The sequence below is a fragment of the Gymnoscopelus braueri genome (genome assembly GCF_963280865.1).
Source record: "Gymnoscopelus braueri genome assembly, chromosome: 13".
Lineage (NCBI taxonomy): Eukaryota > Metazoa > Chordata > Actinopteri > Myctophiformes > Myctophidae > Gymnoscopelus > Gymnoscopelus braueri.
This window is the reverse complement of record NC_137615.1, coordinates 8,994,615-9,016,407: the sequence shown is the minus strand read 5'-3', so window position 1 is coordinate 9,016,407 and position 21,793 is coordinate 8,994,615. Positions and strand designations below refer to the sequence as shown.

At 42.3% G+C, this 21,793-nt stretch overlaps 2 protein-coding genes across 3 annotated transcripts in view; one reads left to right on the top strand and one right to left on the bottom strand.

The window, feature by feature from the left end:
- LOC308099383 (trinucleotide repeat-containing gene 6C protein-like) overlaps positions 1–21,793 on the top strand; it is a 130,387-nt gene that overhangs the window by 18,426 nt on the left and 90,168 nt on the right. Inside the window, exons 2-3 of the mRNA XM_080448125.1 lie at positions 6,019–6,124; positions 10,724–10,745. Coding sequence (XP_080304251.1) covers positions 6,062–6,124; positions 10,724–10,745 — 85 coding nt within the window. The 5' untranslated portion in view covers positions 6,019–6,061. The remainder of the gene's footprint in view (positions 1–6,018; positions 6,125–10,723; positions 10,746–21,793) is intronic.
- Positions 17,422–21,241, bottom strand: LOC308098721 (uncharacterized protein). Of its 2 annotated transcripts, XM_080447146.1 has the most exons (8): positions 20,670–21,241; positions 20,505–20,564; positions 20,204–20,305; positions 20,024–20,089; positions 19,727–19,828; positions 19,547–19,612; positions 19,244–19,345; positions 17,422–17,668 (listed from the first exon to the last, which is right to left on the bottom strand). In XM_080447146.1, exons 1-8 carry the CDS (start codon positions 21,235–21,237, stop codon positions 17,457–17,459), a joined length of 1,278 nt encoding a protein of 425 aa, XP_080303272.1. In that variant the 5' UTR covers positions 21,238–21,241; the 3' UTR covers positions 17,422–17,456. The 2 variants fall into 2 exon arrangements, with proteins under 2 accessions (XP_080303272.1, XP_080303273.1); XM_080447147.1 differs by lacking the exons at positions 20,024–20,089; positions 20,204–20,305.

Genomic DNA, 21,793 nt, shown 5'->3' with positions numbered 1-21,793 from the left:
TTATTTGGTGCGCACCAAGTCACATCTCCAGGTGCTCTTCTGAGTACTAGACCTAAAAAGTTATGTGCACCCCTGCCTATAGGCTCAGTGTAGCCTGACAGCAAGTCGTGGGTGCGAGTCTCGATCCCGACGGCCTTTACTGCATGTCACTCCCCATCTCTCTCTCCGAATTTCCTGTCAGCCTTACTGTCCTGTCAAATAAAGGCATGCAAGCCCCCAAAAAAATCTTTACAAAAAAAAAAAATAGGATCACAGGTAAACCAAGAACCTATAGCATCGGTCTAAACAATATACTGTCAAAATAAGAATATGTACATTGAAACTATAGGATACCAGCTAAACAATGAACCTGGCATCTGTCCAAACAGCATGCTGTCTGAATTGTATTTTTAAAACATTGTGGTCAAGAAAACAAACCTAAATAACAGAACCACATGAGAGCGAGCGATCAAGAATCAAGATATAGTCTGCATGGTAGTAGCCATAACTTGGTCAGTCGCTATAGAGCATCAATTGAGGCAGAAGGTGGCAGGAACGGGTCACAAGGAGAGTGAAGTGCTTTTAGAGCAGTGGTTCTCAACCAGTGGTCCGGGGACCACCAGCGGTCCTTGAGGGGGTTCCAGGTGGTCCCCAGCTAAATGGAGAGATGGTAACCAAATGGACCCTTATTAGATCTTTCAGGGCCGGATCTAGGCATGGGCAAGGGGGGGCAATGCCCCCCCAAATGCCCTGACTTTTTTTTTTTGGGCGGGGGGGCTTGTGAAAGTTACATTTATGTCATGATATGAAATTTGAGCTTACCATAATCAAAATAATCCTTAATCATATTCCATCATGTATCATTGCACAATTCAAATAATCCTCTGCCCTGATTTTCCATGGGCAGTGTTGCCAGATATTGCGAGAGAAAGAAGCCTAGGAAAACAAGCCCAAAAGAACAATAGGAAGCAAGCAGTATTACACAAACAGCCGGAAAAAAATGAAAAAAAACTGAAAACAATTTCGCCGCAGCGCTTCGTGCGGCGCCGAGGAAGCCGCCCCCCCCCCCCAGCATTTGTTAATGCCCCCCCCAGTTAATAATTTCTGTATCCGGGCCTGCTCTTGAGAGTCTAAAATGAAATTGAAATGATGCTTGTTAAACATCTGCATTACTTCATTTACAAGAAGTCTGCACAATTAGAGAATGTAAAAACACAACATCTTATCAAACGACACAACAGAATATTCAAAGTCTTGGGTCTGAGAGGATAAATCTCATCAAACGGTGGTCAGTGGCTCAAATGCCAAATCAATAATGGACGTTGATATGAAAAGGGTTGAGAACCACTCTGCTATAGAGCTATAGAGGGTGAGGACAGGTGGAGTCTGAAGAGAGGTGAGTCTTCAGACTCATCTCTTCAGGCTCGTCCACTTGACCTTGCCCAGCCAACTTGACCTAACAGGCTGTGTATCTTTTAAAGATCAGTTCTGTGTAGAACAGGGGTCTTTCAACGTTTCTCAGGTCAAGCACCCCTTAGCTGAGAGTGAGATGAAGCAGGGACCACCCCTAATACATAGTGTCTAGACTAGAATTGTGCTGCAGATTCAACTTTTTCATAGATTTCACAGATCATTTCATAGACCTTTCATTGACAACACTGTCATCAGTGTCAATTAATGTTTTTTGTTTTTGTTTTAACCGCTTAACCCTCAATACTTACTAAACTTGGCCTTTGGCTCTGTACTTGGTCTGCTCTTTTTCCCCTCTACACCAACCTCTTTGCCGAAACAATTGCCGATCTACAAGCCTTGCAGCGCGAGGCGTTGTGTGCTTGTAGATCTGCTATTTTTCGGATAATGTTCCCTTCAGAATAGGGATGCAAGTGTTCAAGTGGTTAAAGATCCTGTCCCACAAATATTAGGGTTAGGGTTAACCCCCTGACCCTAACCTTGTAGTAACTCTGAGGACCCCCTAGAGGTCCCGGACCCCCTGTTGAAGACCCATGGTATAGAATGCGCTGCTTGATGAAGGGATTTGATTCAAGCAGAATAGCAGATTCTAACTGCTGAATCAATGTTTCTCTTTTTGAAGCAGAGATATCATTACAGGGTTCCTCCCGCATAGGACAATTTCAGGACGGCCACCAAATTCAATGGTTTCATTATTTTGCATTTTAGTTGCTATTAGATGGTCATTACTGGCATTACTGTCAATTCTGCTGGCTTTGTTAGATATTAAAAAAATGTAATTCAATAAAAAAACGAATAATGTGCATCCATTCTGAGAACTTCTGGCCGAACCAACGTGTGGCACAGACACAGCAGCCCAGTGTTGTATGAGGAACTATTAACGTGTAACACAGTGTTGTGTGGGGAACTATTAACGTGTAACACAGTGTTGTATGGGGAACTATTAACGTGTAACCATAGAGTTAAAAATAATAGAGAGGGCACCGGATATCCCCTCCCATCCACTTGCATTGAGTTGCTCACACAGCGCATGGGCCGAAATCACCCCTTCTTCCGGGTTGGAAATGTGATGAGCGAGACCTATTTGTGGCTTCTGCGCGTCACTTCTGTGACGTGTTTTGCGTCACAGAGGCGCGCAGCCCCGTGCGCAACCTCGTGAGTCGAGCCCATTGGTCGAAACCGCTTTCGCTCGTTCGTGACAGTGGCCCAAGCTGCAGTACCTCAAATGGCCAGCATGTCCATTCCGCTTCAATGAAACCACTGGGTTCTGGGGGCTTGATTTAACCCCTTAAGCTTTTTTGTTTGCCTTTAATGACATGCCAAATTGGGACGGCAGGCTTAGTGTTAAGTAGTGGGCTCACTTACTTACTCATGTTGTTGTTGTTATTATTATTATTTATTACTAGGGCGATGCCCGTTGATAATGCATCATATATGGACGCATAGCAAGTGTTACCCAATACCCTTTGTACCCACTGTACCTGTTTTACCCGTTGTCAGGGTTCTTGTGCTGTAACAATTATCATAGTATACTTGGAGGCCAGTCTATGATGTCAGTGCCTCTATGACGTCCTATTGATGACATCAGGGATCTCTATATATGGGCATTAAAGGGACAGACAGACAGACAGACAGACAGACAGACAGACAGACAGACAGACAGACAGACAGAGATATGTGGATTTTCGGTTCTGAACAACAGCTCGTCCAATCAAATTCGCACTCAGCTCAACACACGCCAAGTTTGAAGTCAATTGGTCGTTAGATGGTGCTCAGTTATACGTGAGACAGGCACACACACACACACACACACACACACACACACACACACACACACACACACACACACACACACACACACACACACACACACACACACACACACACACACACACACACAGATTCCGTGCATGTATAGATTACACAAGTAGATACAAGTAGTATTGTTATTTTAAAATGACATTTAATCCAAATAATAATTTGGTATTTTCCATAGTTTCATGTACATGTGTACACGCCCTCATCCCTGAGAGCCAACACACATACATGCACAGACGCGCACACACGCACGCACGCACGCACGCACGCACGCACGCACGCACGCACGCACGCACGCACGCCAAAAACATCTAATTTTACATTGGCCTACGGCAGAGCGCTGTGCCTCCTGAGATTTCAGCACAAAAGCACTGCCGAGTGCAGTGTTGCCATGTCCGCCTATTATAAGCAACTTTGGGCTTGTTTCTCTGTAAAGTTGCTTGTAATAATATTGTTAGTTGTGCGTTGTGTTTTTTTGAGGGGCTTGTTTCTGAAGTGTAGTTGCTTACTTGGGCTTGTTTCCTAATGTTGCTAAACCAGTTGTTCTCAAACATCTTAAACACAGTACCCCCAATTAATAGACTTGTGTTGTTAAGATGTTTCAACAAATATTTCAAATCTTTAACTTTTTTTCCCCCAAAAATGCTTTTGAAAATTGCAGATCTACAAGCTCAAAACGCGTCGCACCGCGACACATTGTGAGCTTGTAGATCAGCTATTTTCAAATAACCGATGTATACTGGTTAAGGTTTAGTGCTCATGTGTTAGTCACTTCTTTTGGGCTTGTTTTTGGGGTTGTTTTCGTAGACCTGGTTGCTTAATTCTCTTGCGAAATCTGGCAACGCTGGTTGAGTGGTGGTGTAGTAATGACTATTGGCCTTGTGTTGGAGTGGCATTATTATAGCATCAACACGGGGCCCCGGCCTGTCGTCATTGGCCTTGGTGACTCACTTTAGGAAGCAGGGCTCAATATCAATTTGTGTTCTACTGCCGAGCTACCGCTGCAAGGGTCAATTCCTCTCCTTTTTCCATTTGTCCTCCTTAGCCCATTTAGACCGGAAAAGAATCTGTGTCATTTTAGATTTCTTTGGCAATTAAAAAAAAAAAATCGTGAACATTTGTACAAATCTTTGAACATAAATATATATATATTTTTTAAAGCGAATATTTTTAACTCCAATATTTGCTTCTGCGGGGTCCCTGGAACAAAATATTTTGGCGGCCAAATACATATGATTTTGGGTGATCATTGACATGACAAATGTTTGGGAACCACTGATATTATAGCAACATAGGGTTTTTCAAAAAAACCTGTTAGGATTTAGAAGACATTTGTAGAATCCCCCAGAAGCAATAAGATTTGAGTTAAATGCTTTCACTTAAAAACATTTAAAAAATCTTAGGTTTGCACACATTTCTATGGCTATTCAAAAATAGCAGATCTACAAGCTCATAGCGCGGCACTCTGTGCCGCGCTATGAGCCTGTATATCTGCTAAAATGACACACGTGCTACGTTCGCGGTCTTAATGGGTTAAATGTATTTTATGGGGACGGTGGACGTTGAAGAAAGACATTGAAGGTTCAAGGTTCATTTTATTTGTCATCTCAGGACCAGCAGTGTACAATAATACAAATAACTATCAATAAATAAATAAATGAAAAATAATAATCAATATAGAATAATAATCCTAAAGTGCAATGAATTCAAACTGAGCTTTAAGAAATTAAAAAACTGCAAGGAAGCAGAGCGAGGCGATGTAGAAGTCTAGGCAGTTATGGGTTAAATGTCTTGCTCAGGGACACGTCGGCACATAGACCGGAGGCCGGGAGGTGAACCGGCGACCTTCTGATTAGCAGACGGCAGTGGTGGAAAAAGTACTCAAATGTTTTGCTTAAGTAAAAGTATCAATACTGCAATACAGAAAATACTCTGTTACAAGTAAAAGTCCAGAATTCAAAATTTACTTGATTAAAAGTACAAAAGTGTTGGCATCAAAATATACTTTAAAGTACCAAAAGTAAAAGTACTAAAGTGTTTGAAAATAGCAGATCTACAAGCTCACAACGCGTCGCATCGCGACGCGTTGTGAGCTTGTAGATCGTCTATTTTCAAATAGCCTAGGTATAAAATGGGGCTGAAGTGGTTAATTTGTGTTTCATAATATCATAATTCATATCTGAAAAGTAACTAGTAACTAAAGTTTTCAAATAATTGCAGTGGAGTAAAAGTACAATATTTGCCTCTGAGATGTAGTGGAGTAGAAGTAAAAGTATTGGAAATTGGAAATACTCAAGTAAAGTAAAACTACTTCAAAATTGTACTTAAGTACAGCACTTGAGTAAATGTACTTACTTACATTGATTACACCACTGGCAGACGGCCTCTCCCTTTCAGCTATGGCCGACGCAACAATGTTTGGCATTGAGCGTTGGAACGTACTGTATACAAATTTCTGTTTGTCTTTTAGGCTCTGTGACAAATGACTGTAATATACAAAGAAATGACTCACAACGACTGCTACCGATAATCAAAATAAATAATGTGACTTGGCCAAAACATTGTTCAAAACTATCCAATGTGAAATAGCAGATCTCCAAGCTCATAACGACTTGCATTGTGACACATTGTGAGCATATAGATCTGCTACTTTTGCTATTTCCTTTTGACTATTGTCAAATGCGTTTTGCTTAAATGACTAGAATAGTAATTTATGTCATTACAACTCTGTTCCTCTGTTTTCTGTTTCAGTCATGAGAAAAACGAAGGAATACGAGAAGACGAGAACCATTTGATGGAAGAAAAGAGAAAGAAAAAGCAAGACGAGAAAAAAAAGAAGGACGCTGCTCAGAAAAAGGTATCCACACTGTGTGCCATGGCTCCCGGTCAAAGGGACCAAAAAAAACTCTGTCTGAAGACAATGGCCCTCATTTATCAAACTTAATCAGACGCCGAGATCACCGTAACTTTCGGGATTCTATCCTCACTTGGACTTGAGCGTACGGTCCGGCGTGGCCTTATCATGGATCTGGGGGCCCGTTTCAAGAGCTAATCCGGGGCCCCCATATATATTAGTCCAGAGACTTCACGGCAACAACACCTCTCCTCTTCCGGTCGTCCCTTCGCAATAGATTGTCCCCCCTTTACCACCCATTTTACACAGGTTATTACTAACATGAAATAGGTGTAACTTAATACCGTGTGTATTTGTGGGGGAGAGATAGCAAGCGAGAGAGAGAGAGAACAACATACCACGGGCAGTTGCAGGTTTCGATGCGTCAGTGACTGAGGGGTCGGTGGGGGGGTGGGGGGGGGGGCGGGGGGGTGAGGATGGGGGCCCGTTTCAATTGGGTGAAACATAGCAAAGGCCGCCTCTGCGTACGGTGCGCTCAAATCTCATGTCAGCTCCTTACGCAAATATTTTACATCCGATCTTAGTCTTGCGGTGCAGCATAGTCCTAGATGTTAAATAGTCCATTCTGCTTCTTCATGTCGACAAACTCGCGGTTTATCAACAGCCAACCATTCTTACGCCGCGATCGACAGGGTACAGCTGCTTGAAAAATTACACGTGAGCCCCGTCGTGAGCTGATTCCTGGGCTCGATTTTAAGCTGGTTTTCGACGTTGCATTGATAAATGAATGTGTCGTAGAGGACCTTCTCAGACTTCTGTCTAAAGGCAAAGTAAGCACCGTTACCACAGAGACTACATTCACTTCCTTGTTTACATTTCATGGCGAGTCGCAGACAGTATGAATGCTCAAATCTCAAATCTCATACTGTCGTGAGACATGTAGTGCGACGTGATGTTCGACACTTCAGCTCAAAGCATAAATTACCCGTTATCCACCCCCCTGTCTCCCAAGACGTACATTAAACCAGTGGTTCTCAAAGTAGGGTCCGGAGACCCCCTGCGGGTCCTTGAGGGGGTTCCAGGGAGTCCCCAGCAAAATGAGGAACAGTTAAATTATTTAGTCAGTCCACTGTGAGAGAATATACATACAACACCGGTTCTTGACAGCCAGCCAGCAGGCGAACTGGAGACGAAATTGTGCGCAAAACTGTCCTGTGATATTATATACAATATGACATTGTGATACGACATTCGGCAGAACTAGCCGAATGTACAAGCTCACAAAGCGATGCGTCGCGACACATATGGTGAGCTTGTAGATCAGCTATTTTTAGGCCTAGTATAGAGCATTGAGGGACACCAATCAACAAAGCATATAGGGTTTTAAACCATTAAGACCTGGAACTCAATCTGTGTCACTTTTTCATTTGAGCAAAAAAGCATGATTTTACACTTTGGCTATTCAAAAGTAGCAGATATACAAGCTCATAGCGTGGCACCGAGTGCCGCTCTACGAGCTTGTAGATCTGCTATTTTTGAAAAATCTAGAAAATGTCAGATATTTTACTTAATGTAAAGTAGCAAGCAATATCACAAAATAAAAATACTCTGTTACTGACAAGTAAAAGGCCTGTGATCAAAATGCTACTTGAGTAAAAGTACAAAAGTATTGGCATCAAAATATACCAAGTACCAAAAGTTAAATGTTTGAATAATGCAACACGTAAAACGCGTCACGATGCAACGCTTTGTTGAGCTTGTAGATCGGCTATTTTCAAATAGGGCCAAAATAGGGCAGAAGTGGTTAATGTATGTTTTATAATATAATAATATATATCTGCAAAGTAACGAGTAACTAAAGTTTTCAAATTATCGCAGTGGAGTAAAAGTACAATATTTGCCTCTGAGATGTAGTGGAGTAGAAATAAACATATTGGAAATTGGAAATAGTCCAGTAAAGTAAAAAATACCTAGAATTGTACTTAAGTACAATACTTAGTGAATGTACGTAGTTACTTAACACCATTGCTGTACTGTGTCAGCGAGTGGGCGATCTGTTTCCACTCTGATGGCTAATCAGGCAAACGTGCTTCTGAGAGAGAGAGAGAGAGAGAGAGAGGAGAGAGAGAGAGAGAGAGAGAGAGAGAGAGAAGGAGAGAGAGAGAGAGAGAGAGAGAGAGAGAGAGAGAGAGAGGAGAGAGAGAGAGAGAGAGAGAGAGAGAGAGAGAGAGAGAGAGAGAGAGAGAGAGAGAGAGGAGATGAGAGAGAGAGAGAGAGAGAGAGAGAGAGAGAGAGAGAGAGAGAGAGAGAGAGAGAGAGAGAGAGAGAGAGAGAGAGAGAATATTCCTGCACTGTTCGTACTGACCATCAGTACATTTAAATACCGGAGCAGCTACCTTATAAATACATGTGTAAAAAGAAAAATGCTGCTATTTGTCCCAATTTTAGTGAAGTGAATGCAAAACATTGACATTCTGCTGTCATTTGTTTCAAAAGTATATCCCAAGCAGTGGTGTAAAGTAACTAAGTACATTTACTCAAGTACTGTACTTATAAGTACATCTACATCTCAGAGGGCAAATATTGCACTTTTACTCCACTACAATTATTGAAAACTTTAGTTACTGTTTACTATGCAGATATACATTATAGAAACATACATTAACCACTTTAGCCCTATTTTATACCTAGGCTAATTGAAAAAACGCGTTGCATCGCTACGCGTTGTGAGCTTGTAGATCTGCTATTTTCAAACATTTTTGTACTTTTACTTTTGGTACTTAATGTACATTTTGGTACCAATACTGTTTGTACTTTTACTCAAGTCAATTTTGAATTCCGGACTTTTACTTGTAACTGAGTACTTCTACATTGCAGTACTTAAGTAAAAATATTCGAGTACCTTTTCCACCACTGATCCCAAGCTCACCTTTCCTACGTGGACGTCTTAACTATTCTAACAGAAAATGCACAATTTCGTATGGTTTTGCGTATAGTTTTCTCTTGCGTTGCAATGCAAACACAGCTCTGTAACACATTTATTTATTCTCATTTAATTGTGCATGCATTGATTTTTCACATTCATTCCTTTGTTCACTTTTGCTTTGTCAATGTACCTAAAGCGTACCGTATTGTTTTACTCATGGCAATGAAGCCCCTTTGAATTGAATTGCATTGAGTTGAGGGAGAGGGGGAGAGAGACACACACACACGCACGCACACGCAGACGCACATGCACACACACACACACACACAGTGGTGGGAAAAGTACTCAAATTCTTTACTTAAGTAAAAGTACCAATACTGCAATATAAAAATACTCTGTTACAAGTAAAAGTCCAGAATTCAAAATATGCTTGAGTAAAAGCACAGAAGTATTGGCATCAAAATGTACTTAAAGTACCAAAAGTAAAAGTATTAAAATATTAGAAAATAGCCGATCTACAAGCTCACAGCGCGTCGCGATGCGGCGCGTTGTGAGCTTGTAGGTCGGCTATTTTCAAATAGCCTATGTATAAAATAGGGCAGAAGTGGTGTATATATGTTTCATAATGTAATCATTGATATCTGAAAAGTAACTTGTAACTAAAGTTTTCAAATAATTGTAGTGGAGTAAAAGTACAATATTTGCCTCCGAGATGTAGTGGAGTAGAAGTTAAAGTATTGGAAATTGGAAGTACTCAAGTAAAGTATAAATATCTCAAAATTGTACTCAAGTACAGTACTTAAGTAAATGTACTTAGTTACTTTCCACCAGTGCGCACACACACACACACACACACACACACACACACACACACACACACACACACACACACACACACACACACACACACACACACAGAGAGAGACATACAGAGAGAGAGAGAGTCCAAGTATTTGTCAGGGTGAGATATGGCCTGCCACACTCGTTCCCCCTTCGGCTGGGGGATCCAGATGAACTCGGTCACCCTGCTGGCTGCATGCAGGAAGGGAGAGCTGAACATGAAACGTTTAGCATTACAATAGGCTGAACATTCTGTTCCTGCAGACACCACTAGTCACAACCAGAGCCACCGAACGTCGAAGCACAGCCAGCCAGCCCTGTCCAGTAGCACTCAGAGCAGGTTTACATAAAGCATTGTTGTGCATTTTCAACATACATGTATACATGTAGCCAGGAGAGACGTTTTCAATGCGTGACCCGCTTTTACGTCATTCAGGAGACCCATTGAGACCTGGAACGCATCTGTGTCATTTTTAGATTTGAGCTAAAAAAGCATTATTTTACTCTTTGGCTATTCAAAAATAGTAGATCTACAAGCTCATAGCGCGGCACCGAGTGCCGCGCTACGAGCTTGTAGATCTGCTATTTTTGAAAAAAATGAAGAAAAATTGTGCAAATCTTTGAATATATATTTTTAAAGCGAACATTTGTAACTCAAACCTTTGCTTCTGGCGGGTTCCTGGAACTAAACATTTTGAGATGGGGGGTCCGCGGCCAAATACATATACACATTTTGGGGGTCCTTGACATGAAAATGTTTGAGCACCACTGATATAGAAACATACGTATTTTCAGAAAACTGTTGCTAATGTATCGTTTTGTTTTGTTTCTTTCAGACCACTGAACAGAAAACCAAAGGTGAGTCATCATGATGGTGCATTGTATGTTTCAGGGGTAGAGTGGCCGGTAGAGCGGAGGCCGGAGGGGAACTGCAAGGGTTCCCAGTTCGATCCCGGGCCCTCCCCCAGAGTTAGTGTCGAAAGTGTCCTTGAGCAAGACGCTGAACCCCTAATGGCTCCCGATGAGCAGGTTGGTTGGTGCCTTGCATAGTTTCCTCCGCCATCGGGTGTGTGAATGTGTATGTGTGAATGTAATGCACAATCTATGTAAAGCGCTTTGGATAAAAGCGCTATATAAATGCACCATTTACCTGTATCCTGGAAGTTATCTGCTGTAGACATTAGCAGGTGGGGCTGTATGCAGTATGTGAACACAAATGTCGCACTCAGGAGGACATGACATGTAGTGGAACCTTAATCTGCCGGCTCCCTTGGTCTAACTCTTGTGTGTTAACCGATTCAACCCCAGACGGCGCAATGTGTGACTGTGAATGGACGTCCAGGTGATTGTGTGGTGAATTTACATTCAGCGAGTGGGCGCGTTGACGATGCCTCTGTTGTCGTGGAGAGGGGAGCCTCCCCTCTCGCTGTTCATAGAGTGAGATACAGTGGGATCACCGAGAACCAGTTCATTCATCCTGCAGAGTTTATATTAGCGTTCGAGTCGGAAATGTTCACCGATTTGAACTTGAGATGACGTCTCTTTCCTACCGTAGTCATGTAAACATTAACGATGAGGGTAATGTGGTTTTAACTGAAAACGTTGAGCGTCAAGCTGCGTGTCTCTGTGGCTGCCTAAGCCTAGAGTGAGGCCAGGTGCCAGACCATCACTAATGAGGAGCATAGGGACAGTGTGGGCCTCCCCATGTATGGGCTCCTCTGGCCAGCCTAGGAGGAGGCCGCAGTGTGGGTCTCCCCATGGAGCCGCTGAAAAGGAACCTCCTGGACAGGAGGAGTGACACAAGGACAGGAGAAGGTAGAGAGATAGCAGCAAGAAGACTGTGTGTGTGTGTGTGTGTGTGTAGGGGTGGGGTGGGGTGGGGGGCTGACTAACCACTTAACCCCTTAAACCTCATATACTTCGTTGACCAGAGTCACCCAGGGGTCTATAATAAGCTTTTACTGCCTTTTTATATCTTCGCCGTTTATAGCTGATCTAAAGCTGTTCCTTTAATTTCGCAGAATCGAGTAGGGACACTAGGGTTAAAATGGTTAAGCCCTACTTTGGTGTGCGACACATAGTGAAAATGACCAATCGACTCTACTAAATAATCTACTCTACTAAATAATATACTCTACTAAATCTACTCTACTAAAAAATCTACTCTACTAAATCTACTCTACTAAATAATCTACTCCACTAAATAATCTACTCTACTAAATAATCTACAATCTAATTTGTGATCTACTAGTTTAGAGAAACTCAGGGATTCAGCCTGACCAGTTCAGTCCAGACACACAACTGAGACTGAATTGTTCACCAGCGAGACCAACATGGCACCTACAGTATGTCTATAATATGCAGTGTTTTGAAGAATGTTTAGTTTTCACTGTTGCTACTCTTATATCTATGATACAAAATTAACTGTGAACCCATAGTCATATTATACTATAGAGCATCACAGTTCCCGCCCACTTCCTGTTTTTTTGTGGTGCCGGAAGGAACAACTCAATGCATTTTTCCCATTGACATTTCCAAAAATATTTATATCTATTAATTTAAGCCTCGAATCAAGCCATCATGACATGACGTTTTTTTTCTGTGATTTTTTAAATTTTATATTTAATTATATGATATACTATATTTAATAAATACCCCTTGTTTTGCCGTTTTCAAAAAAAAATAATCACAGAATCAAACGTTTTATGGTCATGATTCATGTCATGTCATAATGGCTTGATTCGAGGCTTAAATTAATAGATATAAATATTTTTGGAAATGTCAATGGGAAAAATGCATTGAGTTGTTCCTTCCGGCACCACAAAAAAACAGGAAGTGGGCGGGAACTGCGATGCTCTATAGTGTATCGCGACTGAGATAAATGGCATACATATTGAGGTATTTCTTTTTACAGAAAACCCGAAAGCTTTAACCTTATAGAACTGCTATTCCCCCCCCTATATTCAAAAATATCGTACATTTTTTAACGTTTTCTTTTTTTTATAATGCATGCCTATAACGATGTGCTGAAAATAGGTTTGTAGTGCAAAGAAAGTGCAAGACTTTTTTTTTTCAAGAAGTGCGCTTCCTGCAGCTGTTAACGAGCACAGACAGACAGACAGACAGACAGACAGACAGACAGACAGACAGACAGACAGACAGACAGACAGACAGACAGACAGACAGACAGACAGACAGACAGACAGACAGACCATCTCTCAGAGGAGTACAGACTCCTGGAGGTACAGGCAGATGGGATAGCAGAGCTTATGTCTTGGGTTGGGAGGGGAGGGGAGGGGAATCTCCTTAATGCTTCTGGGAGAGCTTTGCAGACCTTCCTGCTGTGTGAATGGCAGCAGAGCAATAGAGACGGCGACGGAGGAGTGCGTCTCTCCGCATGCGCCAAATTCCAATACCCCAAAATCTCTGCTCACTCGCTCACTCACCCACACTCGCTCCTCCAGCTTAACCTGGAAATAGTTTTGTCCCAATTGGTCATTTGCTTTTTGGGGGAGCCGAGTGGAGGAGCCGAGTGGAGGGCTCTCCAAGCCTCCTGTAGCGTCAAACAGCGAGTGTACATGGAGTGTAAGCTTCAGCCTGTTGTCTCGTCCCAATGGTGCGGGTACGGCGCGGGTATACTAATGTCGCTAGACCGGCATTTGTTTTGTTTTATTTTTGTTTGCCTTTGTTTTTGTGTCCGGGCAGCTCAGTCGTTAGAGCTCTCGCCTTTGGACCACAAGGTCATGGTGTTCGATCCCGGGCACCGCCTACTCTGCGACTGAGTAGCACGGCTTTGGGTGTGGCAAGTCATGCATTAATTACTGGGAGCTGATGGTAGGTGTGTCGCTGCACCTCAGCGATCCACCTCCCAGGGGTCTAGCGCAGTGGTTCTCAAACTTTTTCATGTCAAGGACCCCCAAATTGACACTTATTAGCCCGCGGACCCCCATTTGAAAAGATAAGCCAGGGACCCCCATAAGAGAAGATTTTTACGGCTCTAGCAGTGATTCTCAACCATTTTAATTTAAGGCCCCCCCCCCGAGGTTGGCATGCATTAGGCTACAGACTCCCATTTAATGGCATTTCTATCTCTGGGACCCCAATTCATATTGTAAAATCAATGTTAATTTAACTCTGAGAGTGTACAAATGGGCTTGTACACTCTCAGAGTTACAGACCCATAAGGGTCCATTTGGTTCCTATAAATCATTTAGCTGGGGACCCCCTGGTATCCCCTCAAGTACCCCTGGGGGTCCCCGGACCCCACTTTGAGAACCAATGGTCTAAGCGCATTGTAAGGGTGAAAGACTCCCACGTTCTCGGCTGATACCGACAACAAGCCACTCCGACCTACTTACTTACTTACTTTTTTAATCTGAAGTTTACCGGTTTGATCCCCGACTCCCTAACTGCTCCCGATGAGCGATTTGGTGCCTCGATGGTTTCCTCCACCGTCGTTGTGTGGTCGTGTGCGTTTATATAGCTCCTTCATCCAAAGCGCTTTACAATATGCATCACACACACACACACACACACACATACTTGTATTTGTTATCTACTTAGGACCCGAGGTTATTGCTTACCTCGTTAGGACCACACTTTCTAGACATAGTAGAAACATATAAACTACACTCCTGAATGTGGAAAAAAATCTATTTTAATACAATCACCTCAGATTTAAAGAAGGGAAAACTATAGGACCTCTGATTAATGCTGACCTTTTCAGGACCACACTTTCTAAACATTGTAGAAACATATAAACTACACTCCTGAATGTGGAAAAAAATCTATTTTAATACAATCACCTCAGATTTAAAGAAGGGAAAACTATAAATTACCACATTTTTACCCTACTTGTTAGGACCGTCTCCAAACAAAAGAACGAAAGCTAAAACTTTTTGGTCAGTAACTTCACCTCATTGGCTCTTATGAGTTTAATCATCTATATAGAATGAATCACCCGTTTTTAATGTGATACAAATAAAAACAGCTTTAGTTTACTTAATAACAATCAAATAAGTACCAATTTGTGTTTTTATTCCATCCTCCATATGTATTTTGTCTTAGGGGGAAAAAAAACATACTGCAAAATCTCCATGGCCATATCAGAGGGTCACAACACAGCCCTATCTCTAGACCTACGAGTAAAACCATTAATGCAGAAATGAGAAATCAATGCCTCAAATGGCAGTACAGTTTTGCAGTGGTGGAAAAAGTAATCAAATGTTTTACTTAGTAAAAGTACAAAAGTATGTACAAAAGTATTAGCATCAAAAGTAAAGTACAAAACTAAAATGTTTTTGGCTAACCGTGATCCTGGACTGCACCAACACAGAGTAAATAAGGTGGTGGAGTGGAGTGATAACAACGCTCTTATCATTAACACAAAAAAGACAGAGGAGATTGTTTTTGGTGCCCCACTAGAGATACACAGATCCCCCATTACTATTCATAGTGAACAGATCAACCAGGTATGTTCGTATACATACCTAGGAGTAGTAATTGACCACCTTCTGTCATGGAAAGACCAGATTGAATCAGTGGGTAAGAAGACAAAGCAAAGAGTCTATTTCCTTCGCCGTCTGAGATCTTTTGGCGCTAGTAGACAGATTCTTCTTTTGTTTTTCACTTCTGTTATTATGAGTGTTCTTCAGTACTGTAGTACCACCTGGTATGGATGTCTGTCCGTAGCCTTAAAGTCACAACTGCTGCAGCAACTGAACATTTGTTCAAAGATTGTTGGACAACCACTTCAGAGGCTCTATACAACTACGTATAATGACAGTATGATAAGGTTGGCAAGGAATATCACTTCAAACACTAGCCATGCTTTGTATGGAGAATATAGGTTGTTGCCTTCAGGAAGGAGATAGTGTTCCTACATACAATAAGGTCAAACTGAAGAGGTCCTTTGTCCATCAGACGACACTGAGGCTTAATCAGGAGTTATAGGCCAGGGGTAGGCTGAGAGGTGGACACTGCTCTTGTCTTCGTATGTCTTTATGTATGTATTTTGTTTTGTTTTTCTTGTGTCATGTCAAATGTGTGTACTGTTTATTGTTGCATACATGGCTGCTGGGTCGCAAGACAAATTTCAGTGTGAACTGACAATAAAGTATTATCGTATCGTATAAATATTTTAAAATTGTTCATTTTTTGGTCTGAAAAAATAAAACATGTTATACATTCCTCTGGTGTAGTACTAGTCTACTTTTTGAATTTTGACTGCATAAACCTAGTATTGACAATATTTCAAGATTGTTATATCTGATGTCTACTGCAATGTCTACTGTTTTATATACTGTACAAATGAACATGGCATCAAAACATCTCACAGCTGTCATTTAAAGAAGGAAGTATACTCTGGAGTGTGGCAAAACAAAGCAACTTTTTATTGAGCAACATAAACGTGTAGCTCTAATAACAATGGATGATCTTTTATTTTTCAATCATATGAAATGTACAACAAGCTGGGCTGCACAACACGTGGCCCTCAGGGGACTCTGGCAGTAGCGAGCTGGGATTTTACAACACGGCCCCCTGGGTGCAACGGACACGGCAAGATGGGTTGTACCCTGTGTTGATTTCGGCGACTAGAACTATGATGAAAAATGTTTTGTCGACTACCTTTTTTCACTGACGAAAACCAAATGAAGACTAAGCTATGATGACTAAGACTAAATATTTTGACCATTTCCTCAACAAATAAACTTTAAAAAAAAATAAAAACAAAATGTAAAGAGGAACTAGTGGAGTAGTACTAAAATCCAATAGAACTAAAAGACAAGTCATCTTATGTATGGTTGCGCTCAGGTGTTGCACTCTGAAAATACCAGATCTACAAGCTCACAACGCGTCGCACAGTGCGACGCGTTGTGAGCTTGTAGATCGGCTATTCATTCAGCATGCAACTTTTTTTTTTCTTAATATTTTTCCCGCGATTTTTGTAACCCATTTTTTTCACCCGGTGCCAATTTCCTAAGTGATCCTGGGCACTACACCAGCCCTACACCAGCACTACACCAGTCCCCCACAGTAGGGAGGCCAGGGCCGAGCTCATGCTTCCTTCAGGCATGAGAGCCAACTGACCTTCTTGTCACCTGACAGGGGGGAGTTTCCCTGGTTGGACGTAGCGCGTGGAAGGAACACGTTATTCCAACCAGTTCCCTTCCCCTCCATCAAGCGTCCCGGCTGGCCAGGGGGAGGCATTAGAGACCAGGATTACTGCATGTTTTTTGTGAGGGTACCTACCCTAGGAGACACAGGGAGAACATGCAAATTCCAAACAGAAAGGCCCTTTCGCCAACCCCACCCAGGGTATGGGCACTGATGACGTGGAGGAGGGAACACGCCCCCAGCGCCCACAGTGTCCCCAGCAGGAATTGAACCCAGGACCTTCTAGCTGTAAGGCGACAGCGCTACCGACTGCGCCGTGCCCCCCTTTTTTTTTACACAAAATTTAAAACAAATGGAAAATACACACAATAAAATGAGATGGCTGATCAAGGAGAGACAGAGACAGAGAGCGACAGAGAGAGAGGCACAGAAGACAGACACAAAGAGAAAAGGCTACATCCTCTGCTCTGAAACGATTCTGTTGTAAACAAAGAATTTCACTGCTTGCCAGGTCCTTTCAGATAGTGCTTGAGGCGACGCAGCGATGCACTTCTCACAATCCTGCTTTCCAGGTGTCCTCCCCATTCGGATGAACTCCATCAAAGAGCTTTCAACTGCTTTCACCTCCTCCGTTGACCACTTCTTTCTTTTAGGCTGTTTGGTACCTTAGCAATGGGATTGCAATATACATTTAATATGCAAGAAAATATGTCGAAAATTGTTAAACATTAAAGTATACAGTACATTCATTGCGAGACTCTTTCCAACAAGATGCCCCACGGTAATTTATTTCTGCCTGGTTATCAAACAATTGGACTTATCCGCAGCTATAACCCCATAATTTACTTCTTAATTTATATGGGCTATAACCCCATAATTTACATCTTAAAATGTGCACTACTGACTTACCAAGTGTTGTACAATAATTCAATGCATGATATTCTAGTATACTCTGACATTAATACTGCATTCATAGTGTACATTTTAGCCTTATTATTTACACTGTTGTATCAATAAAGTATTTCTGCTTCTGAAAGGGGAAACCTGTCTGAATTTCCTGCCTTCCCACCATTAGGGATATGTTGACCACAGAAAATTCAGTGCAACGATAATTCATGTAGACACAGAAGGCAGAATGTTCATGTACTTCATTCACACTCCCCGGACCCCCCCCATTCGCTATCAGTTATACAGTTGTACTCCTTAAGTCAGTATGTTCAACCTCTTGTCATTCTCATTCGCTTCAAGCTAATTACTCACGCCCTCATACCCACAGTGCAACTCGGGCGGTTCATTTAAGCAGCCTCTGTTCTCTGTTCAAGCGGTGAGTACAGCTGCTTGTTTTCAAATTCCCTCCACCTCCCCGGCCTCCTCCCCGTGGCATCTAGTTATTATTGTTATAGGTTGATTCTGTGTTTGTACTGTGGTTCTATGATTCTGTGTATTGTACTGTGTTCTATGGATTGTATTATGATTGTGGTTGTTTAATTATGCATTGAAGGTTCCATGTTATGGTAAACTGTATTTTATGCTTTCTGTCTCTCCTCTGTCTCTCCCTCTCTCTTCTTTCCCCCGACACAGTCGAGGCAGAAGGCCGCCCCACCCTAGAGCCTAGGGTCTGCCTGACGTTTCTCCCAGTTAAGAGGGAGTTTTTCGTTGCCACTGTCGCAAATTGCTTGCTCAGAGTGTACATGTAAAGTGTCTTGTGACAACTTGTTGTGATTTGACACTTGAATTGAATTGAATTGAATCAAATGCTCTGCTCTGGGGGATTCGTGATTGAAGATCTGTGTCATGTTTGCACAGGAATCTGTAATATCACATGAGCAGAGTCACACCGCCAAACTTAATGCAATATCATTGCATATATGGGTAATGGTTAATATGGTAATGGTTAATAAATGGTAAATGGTTCATTAACTGTCTGGTTATTTCTGAGCTGAAGTGTCTAAATGAAATAGCTTGGGTTTGAGCTGAGACAGCCGGTGTGGGTGCAATATGTAGTACATCTTAACTGACATAAGCCGGTGGGCATAGCTCTGGTCAGTCTATCTCCCTGTCACAGCCTCAGCTTAAATCTACTTGTGGTTTTACGGCGGTTGGCAATCATATTTTGGTGCATTACCGCCAACTTCTGACCCTGAATGGGATCAGACTAACAAAATCTTTGTGCTCACATATCAGCCTCAGACATCACTCTGACTCGTCTATGAGCATGTAAGTAGTTCCCGCAAGCTCACCTTTTGAACTCTTGGCGTGTGGAGGGCGATGATGTAACCTCTGCCCGCTCCCCTGGAGTGGATTCACAGCTTGCACCCTCTGTCTCTTCATTGACTGTCCTCCTCCTCCTGGAAAAACATTCAGAGAAAACACAATTATATAGCCTATATAGGAAGGTTAATCCTATGCCACACTACCAAAACATAATCACAGGCTTTACACGTCTGGGGATGTCAACATTAAAACAACAAGTAACAAAAAAAATGAAAGGAAGAGTTACTGTGATCAAGCACACTGTACCAACTTTTCTAATATACACTAACCTTTTCCGGGTGGATCCTCACACTCAGACTCGCTGGAGTTGGAATCTTCCATGACTTTAGATGAACCTGCAAGGAAGCAAAGAAAATAAAGTTGGCATCACTGTTGTATTTGGAGGGCGGATTTGGGCTAAGATTAGTTATTTTGGTAACTCCTTTGGTAAGGAGTTCCCGCAAGCTCACCTTTTGAACTCTTGGCGTGTGGAGGGCGATGATGTAACCTCTGCCCGCTCCCCTGGAGTGGATTCACAACTTGCACCCTCTGTCTCTTCATTGACTGTCCTCCTGGAAAAACATTCAGAGAAAACACAATTATATAGCCTATATACGAAGGTTAATCCTATGCCACACTACCAAAAAATTATCACAGGCTTTACACGTCTGGGGATGTCAACATTAAAACAACAAGTAACAAAAAAAATGAAAGGAAGAGTTACTGTGATCAAGCACACTGTACCAACTTTTCTAATATACACTAACCTTTTCCGGGTGGATCCTCACACTCAGACTCGCTGGAGTTGGAATCTTCCATGACTTTAGATGAACCTGCAAGGTAGCAAAGAAAATAAAGTTGGCATCACTGTTGTATTTGGAGGGCGGATTTGGGCTAAGATTAGTTATTTTGGTAACTCCTTTGGTAAGGAGTTCCCGCAAGCTCACCTTTTGAACTCTTGGCGTGTGGAGGGCGATGATGTAACCTCTGCCCGCTCCCCTGGAGTGGATTCACAGCTTGCACCCTCTGTCTCTTCATTGACTGTCCTCCTCCTCCTGGAAAAACATTCAGAGAAAACACAATTATATAGCCTATATAGGAAGGTTAATCCTATGCCACACAACCAAAAAATTATCACAGGCTTTACACGTCTGGAATGTCAACATTAAAACAAGTAACCAAAAAAAAAGAAAAAAAAAAGAGGAAGAGTTACTGTCATCAAGCACACCAATTTAAATATACACAAACCTTTTCCGGCTGGATCCTCAGAGTCCGACTCGGAGTTGGAATCTTCTGTAATTGCAGTATCTGCAGGACAGCAAAGAAAATGAAGTTGGCATCCAATTTAATAAGTGCAAGTTTAAATTATACAGGCAACACACAACTTTTCCCTTACAACTCATAATTTATTACCATCAGGGGAGATAGTTATCTGGTCCAGACTTTGCCCCTTGAACTCTGCCAGTCTGCCTTGTTCACAGGCCATCAGTAACTTGCTGATTTTTGCCAACTGTAAAGTCCCTTCAGAAAGGCGGTAAAACTTCCTGTGTACCCTTATGTCGTGTCCCAAGAAGTCTGCCAAAAGATCTTGTTCGGTGTCATGTAGATTCAGGACTCTAGACAGAGTAGCCACTTGTTTTCTCATGCTTGTGGAGGTCAGAGCTTTCTGTTTTTCGGCCCCACACTCTTTAGCAAACTCACGAATGCAGTCAGACCCCCTGAATCTTGTGTCATACTCTGGTCTGGCAAATAAGAAGCGGTTTCCATCCACCACTCCACATGAACTCCTCTCCTTCACTAGCAGATCCAGAGATTGCACCATTGCTGGAGTAAGGATGACAGGCACTTTCCTTCCACGCTTCCCTCGAATTTCCACACGTTCAAAATGATGGCAGAGCTTTTTTTCCACCTCTGACAGTGCTAGCTCAATATCTTCATTAATTTTGGACATGTCCCTGGAGACATACGTTTGCAATAGCATGTTAGAGACCTCGCCTTCTCTTCTTCTATTGAAGGTGATAATCTGTGCCAGAGTCACTTTAGCAAGATTGCTCCAAATTCCTTTTCTTTCACTCTTGGTTTGGTTTTCCACATCCAACAACTCATCATAGTACATTTTCTGCTTGTCACTCATGTGCATGTGCATTTTCTTTACATCTTCTGCTAATGGAAGGATCTTGGGTTTGTTCCATTTATTCTCTTCAATAGTGCGGTATGCAGCAGCAGAGATGAGCTCATTCCACCTAAGACTGTACAGGCTTCTGAATCCTTGGACACACTTCTTCAAATCATCATTCTGTGACGAAAGGGCTTCAGCCTCTAAGACATCAGCTACTCTCTGGATGTATATTCCTAGCTTTGCGGCTAGTGTGGGTTTCCCAAACCGGTTTGTCTCTTCTACATACAAAGATGTTGCTCTGACAGCACGGATGAAGTGTTGAAAATTTTGTGGACGGATATAATCCTTAATCTCTTTTACCGGGGTCAGCTTCCTCCCGTTGATCAGCAGATTCCCCAGTCCTCGCATAATCGCCCGA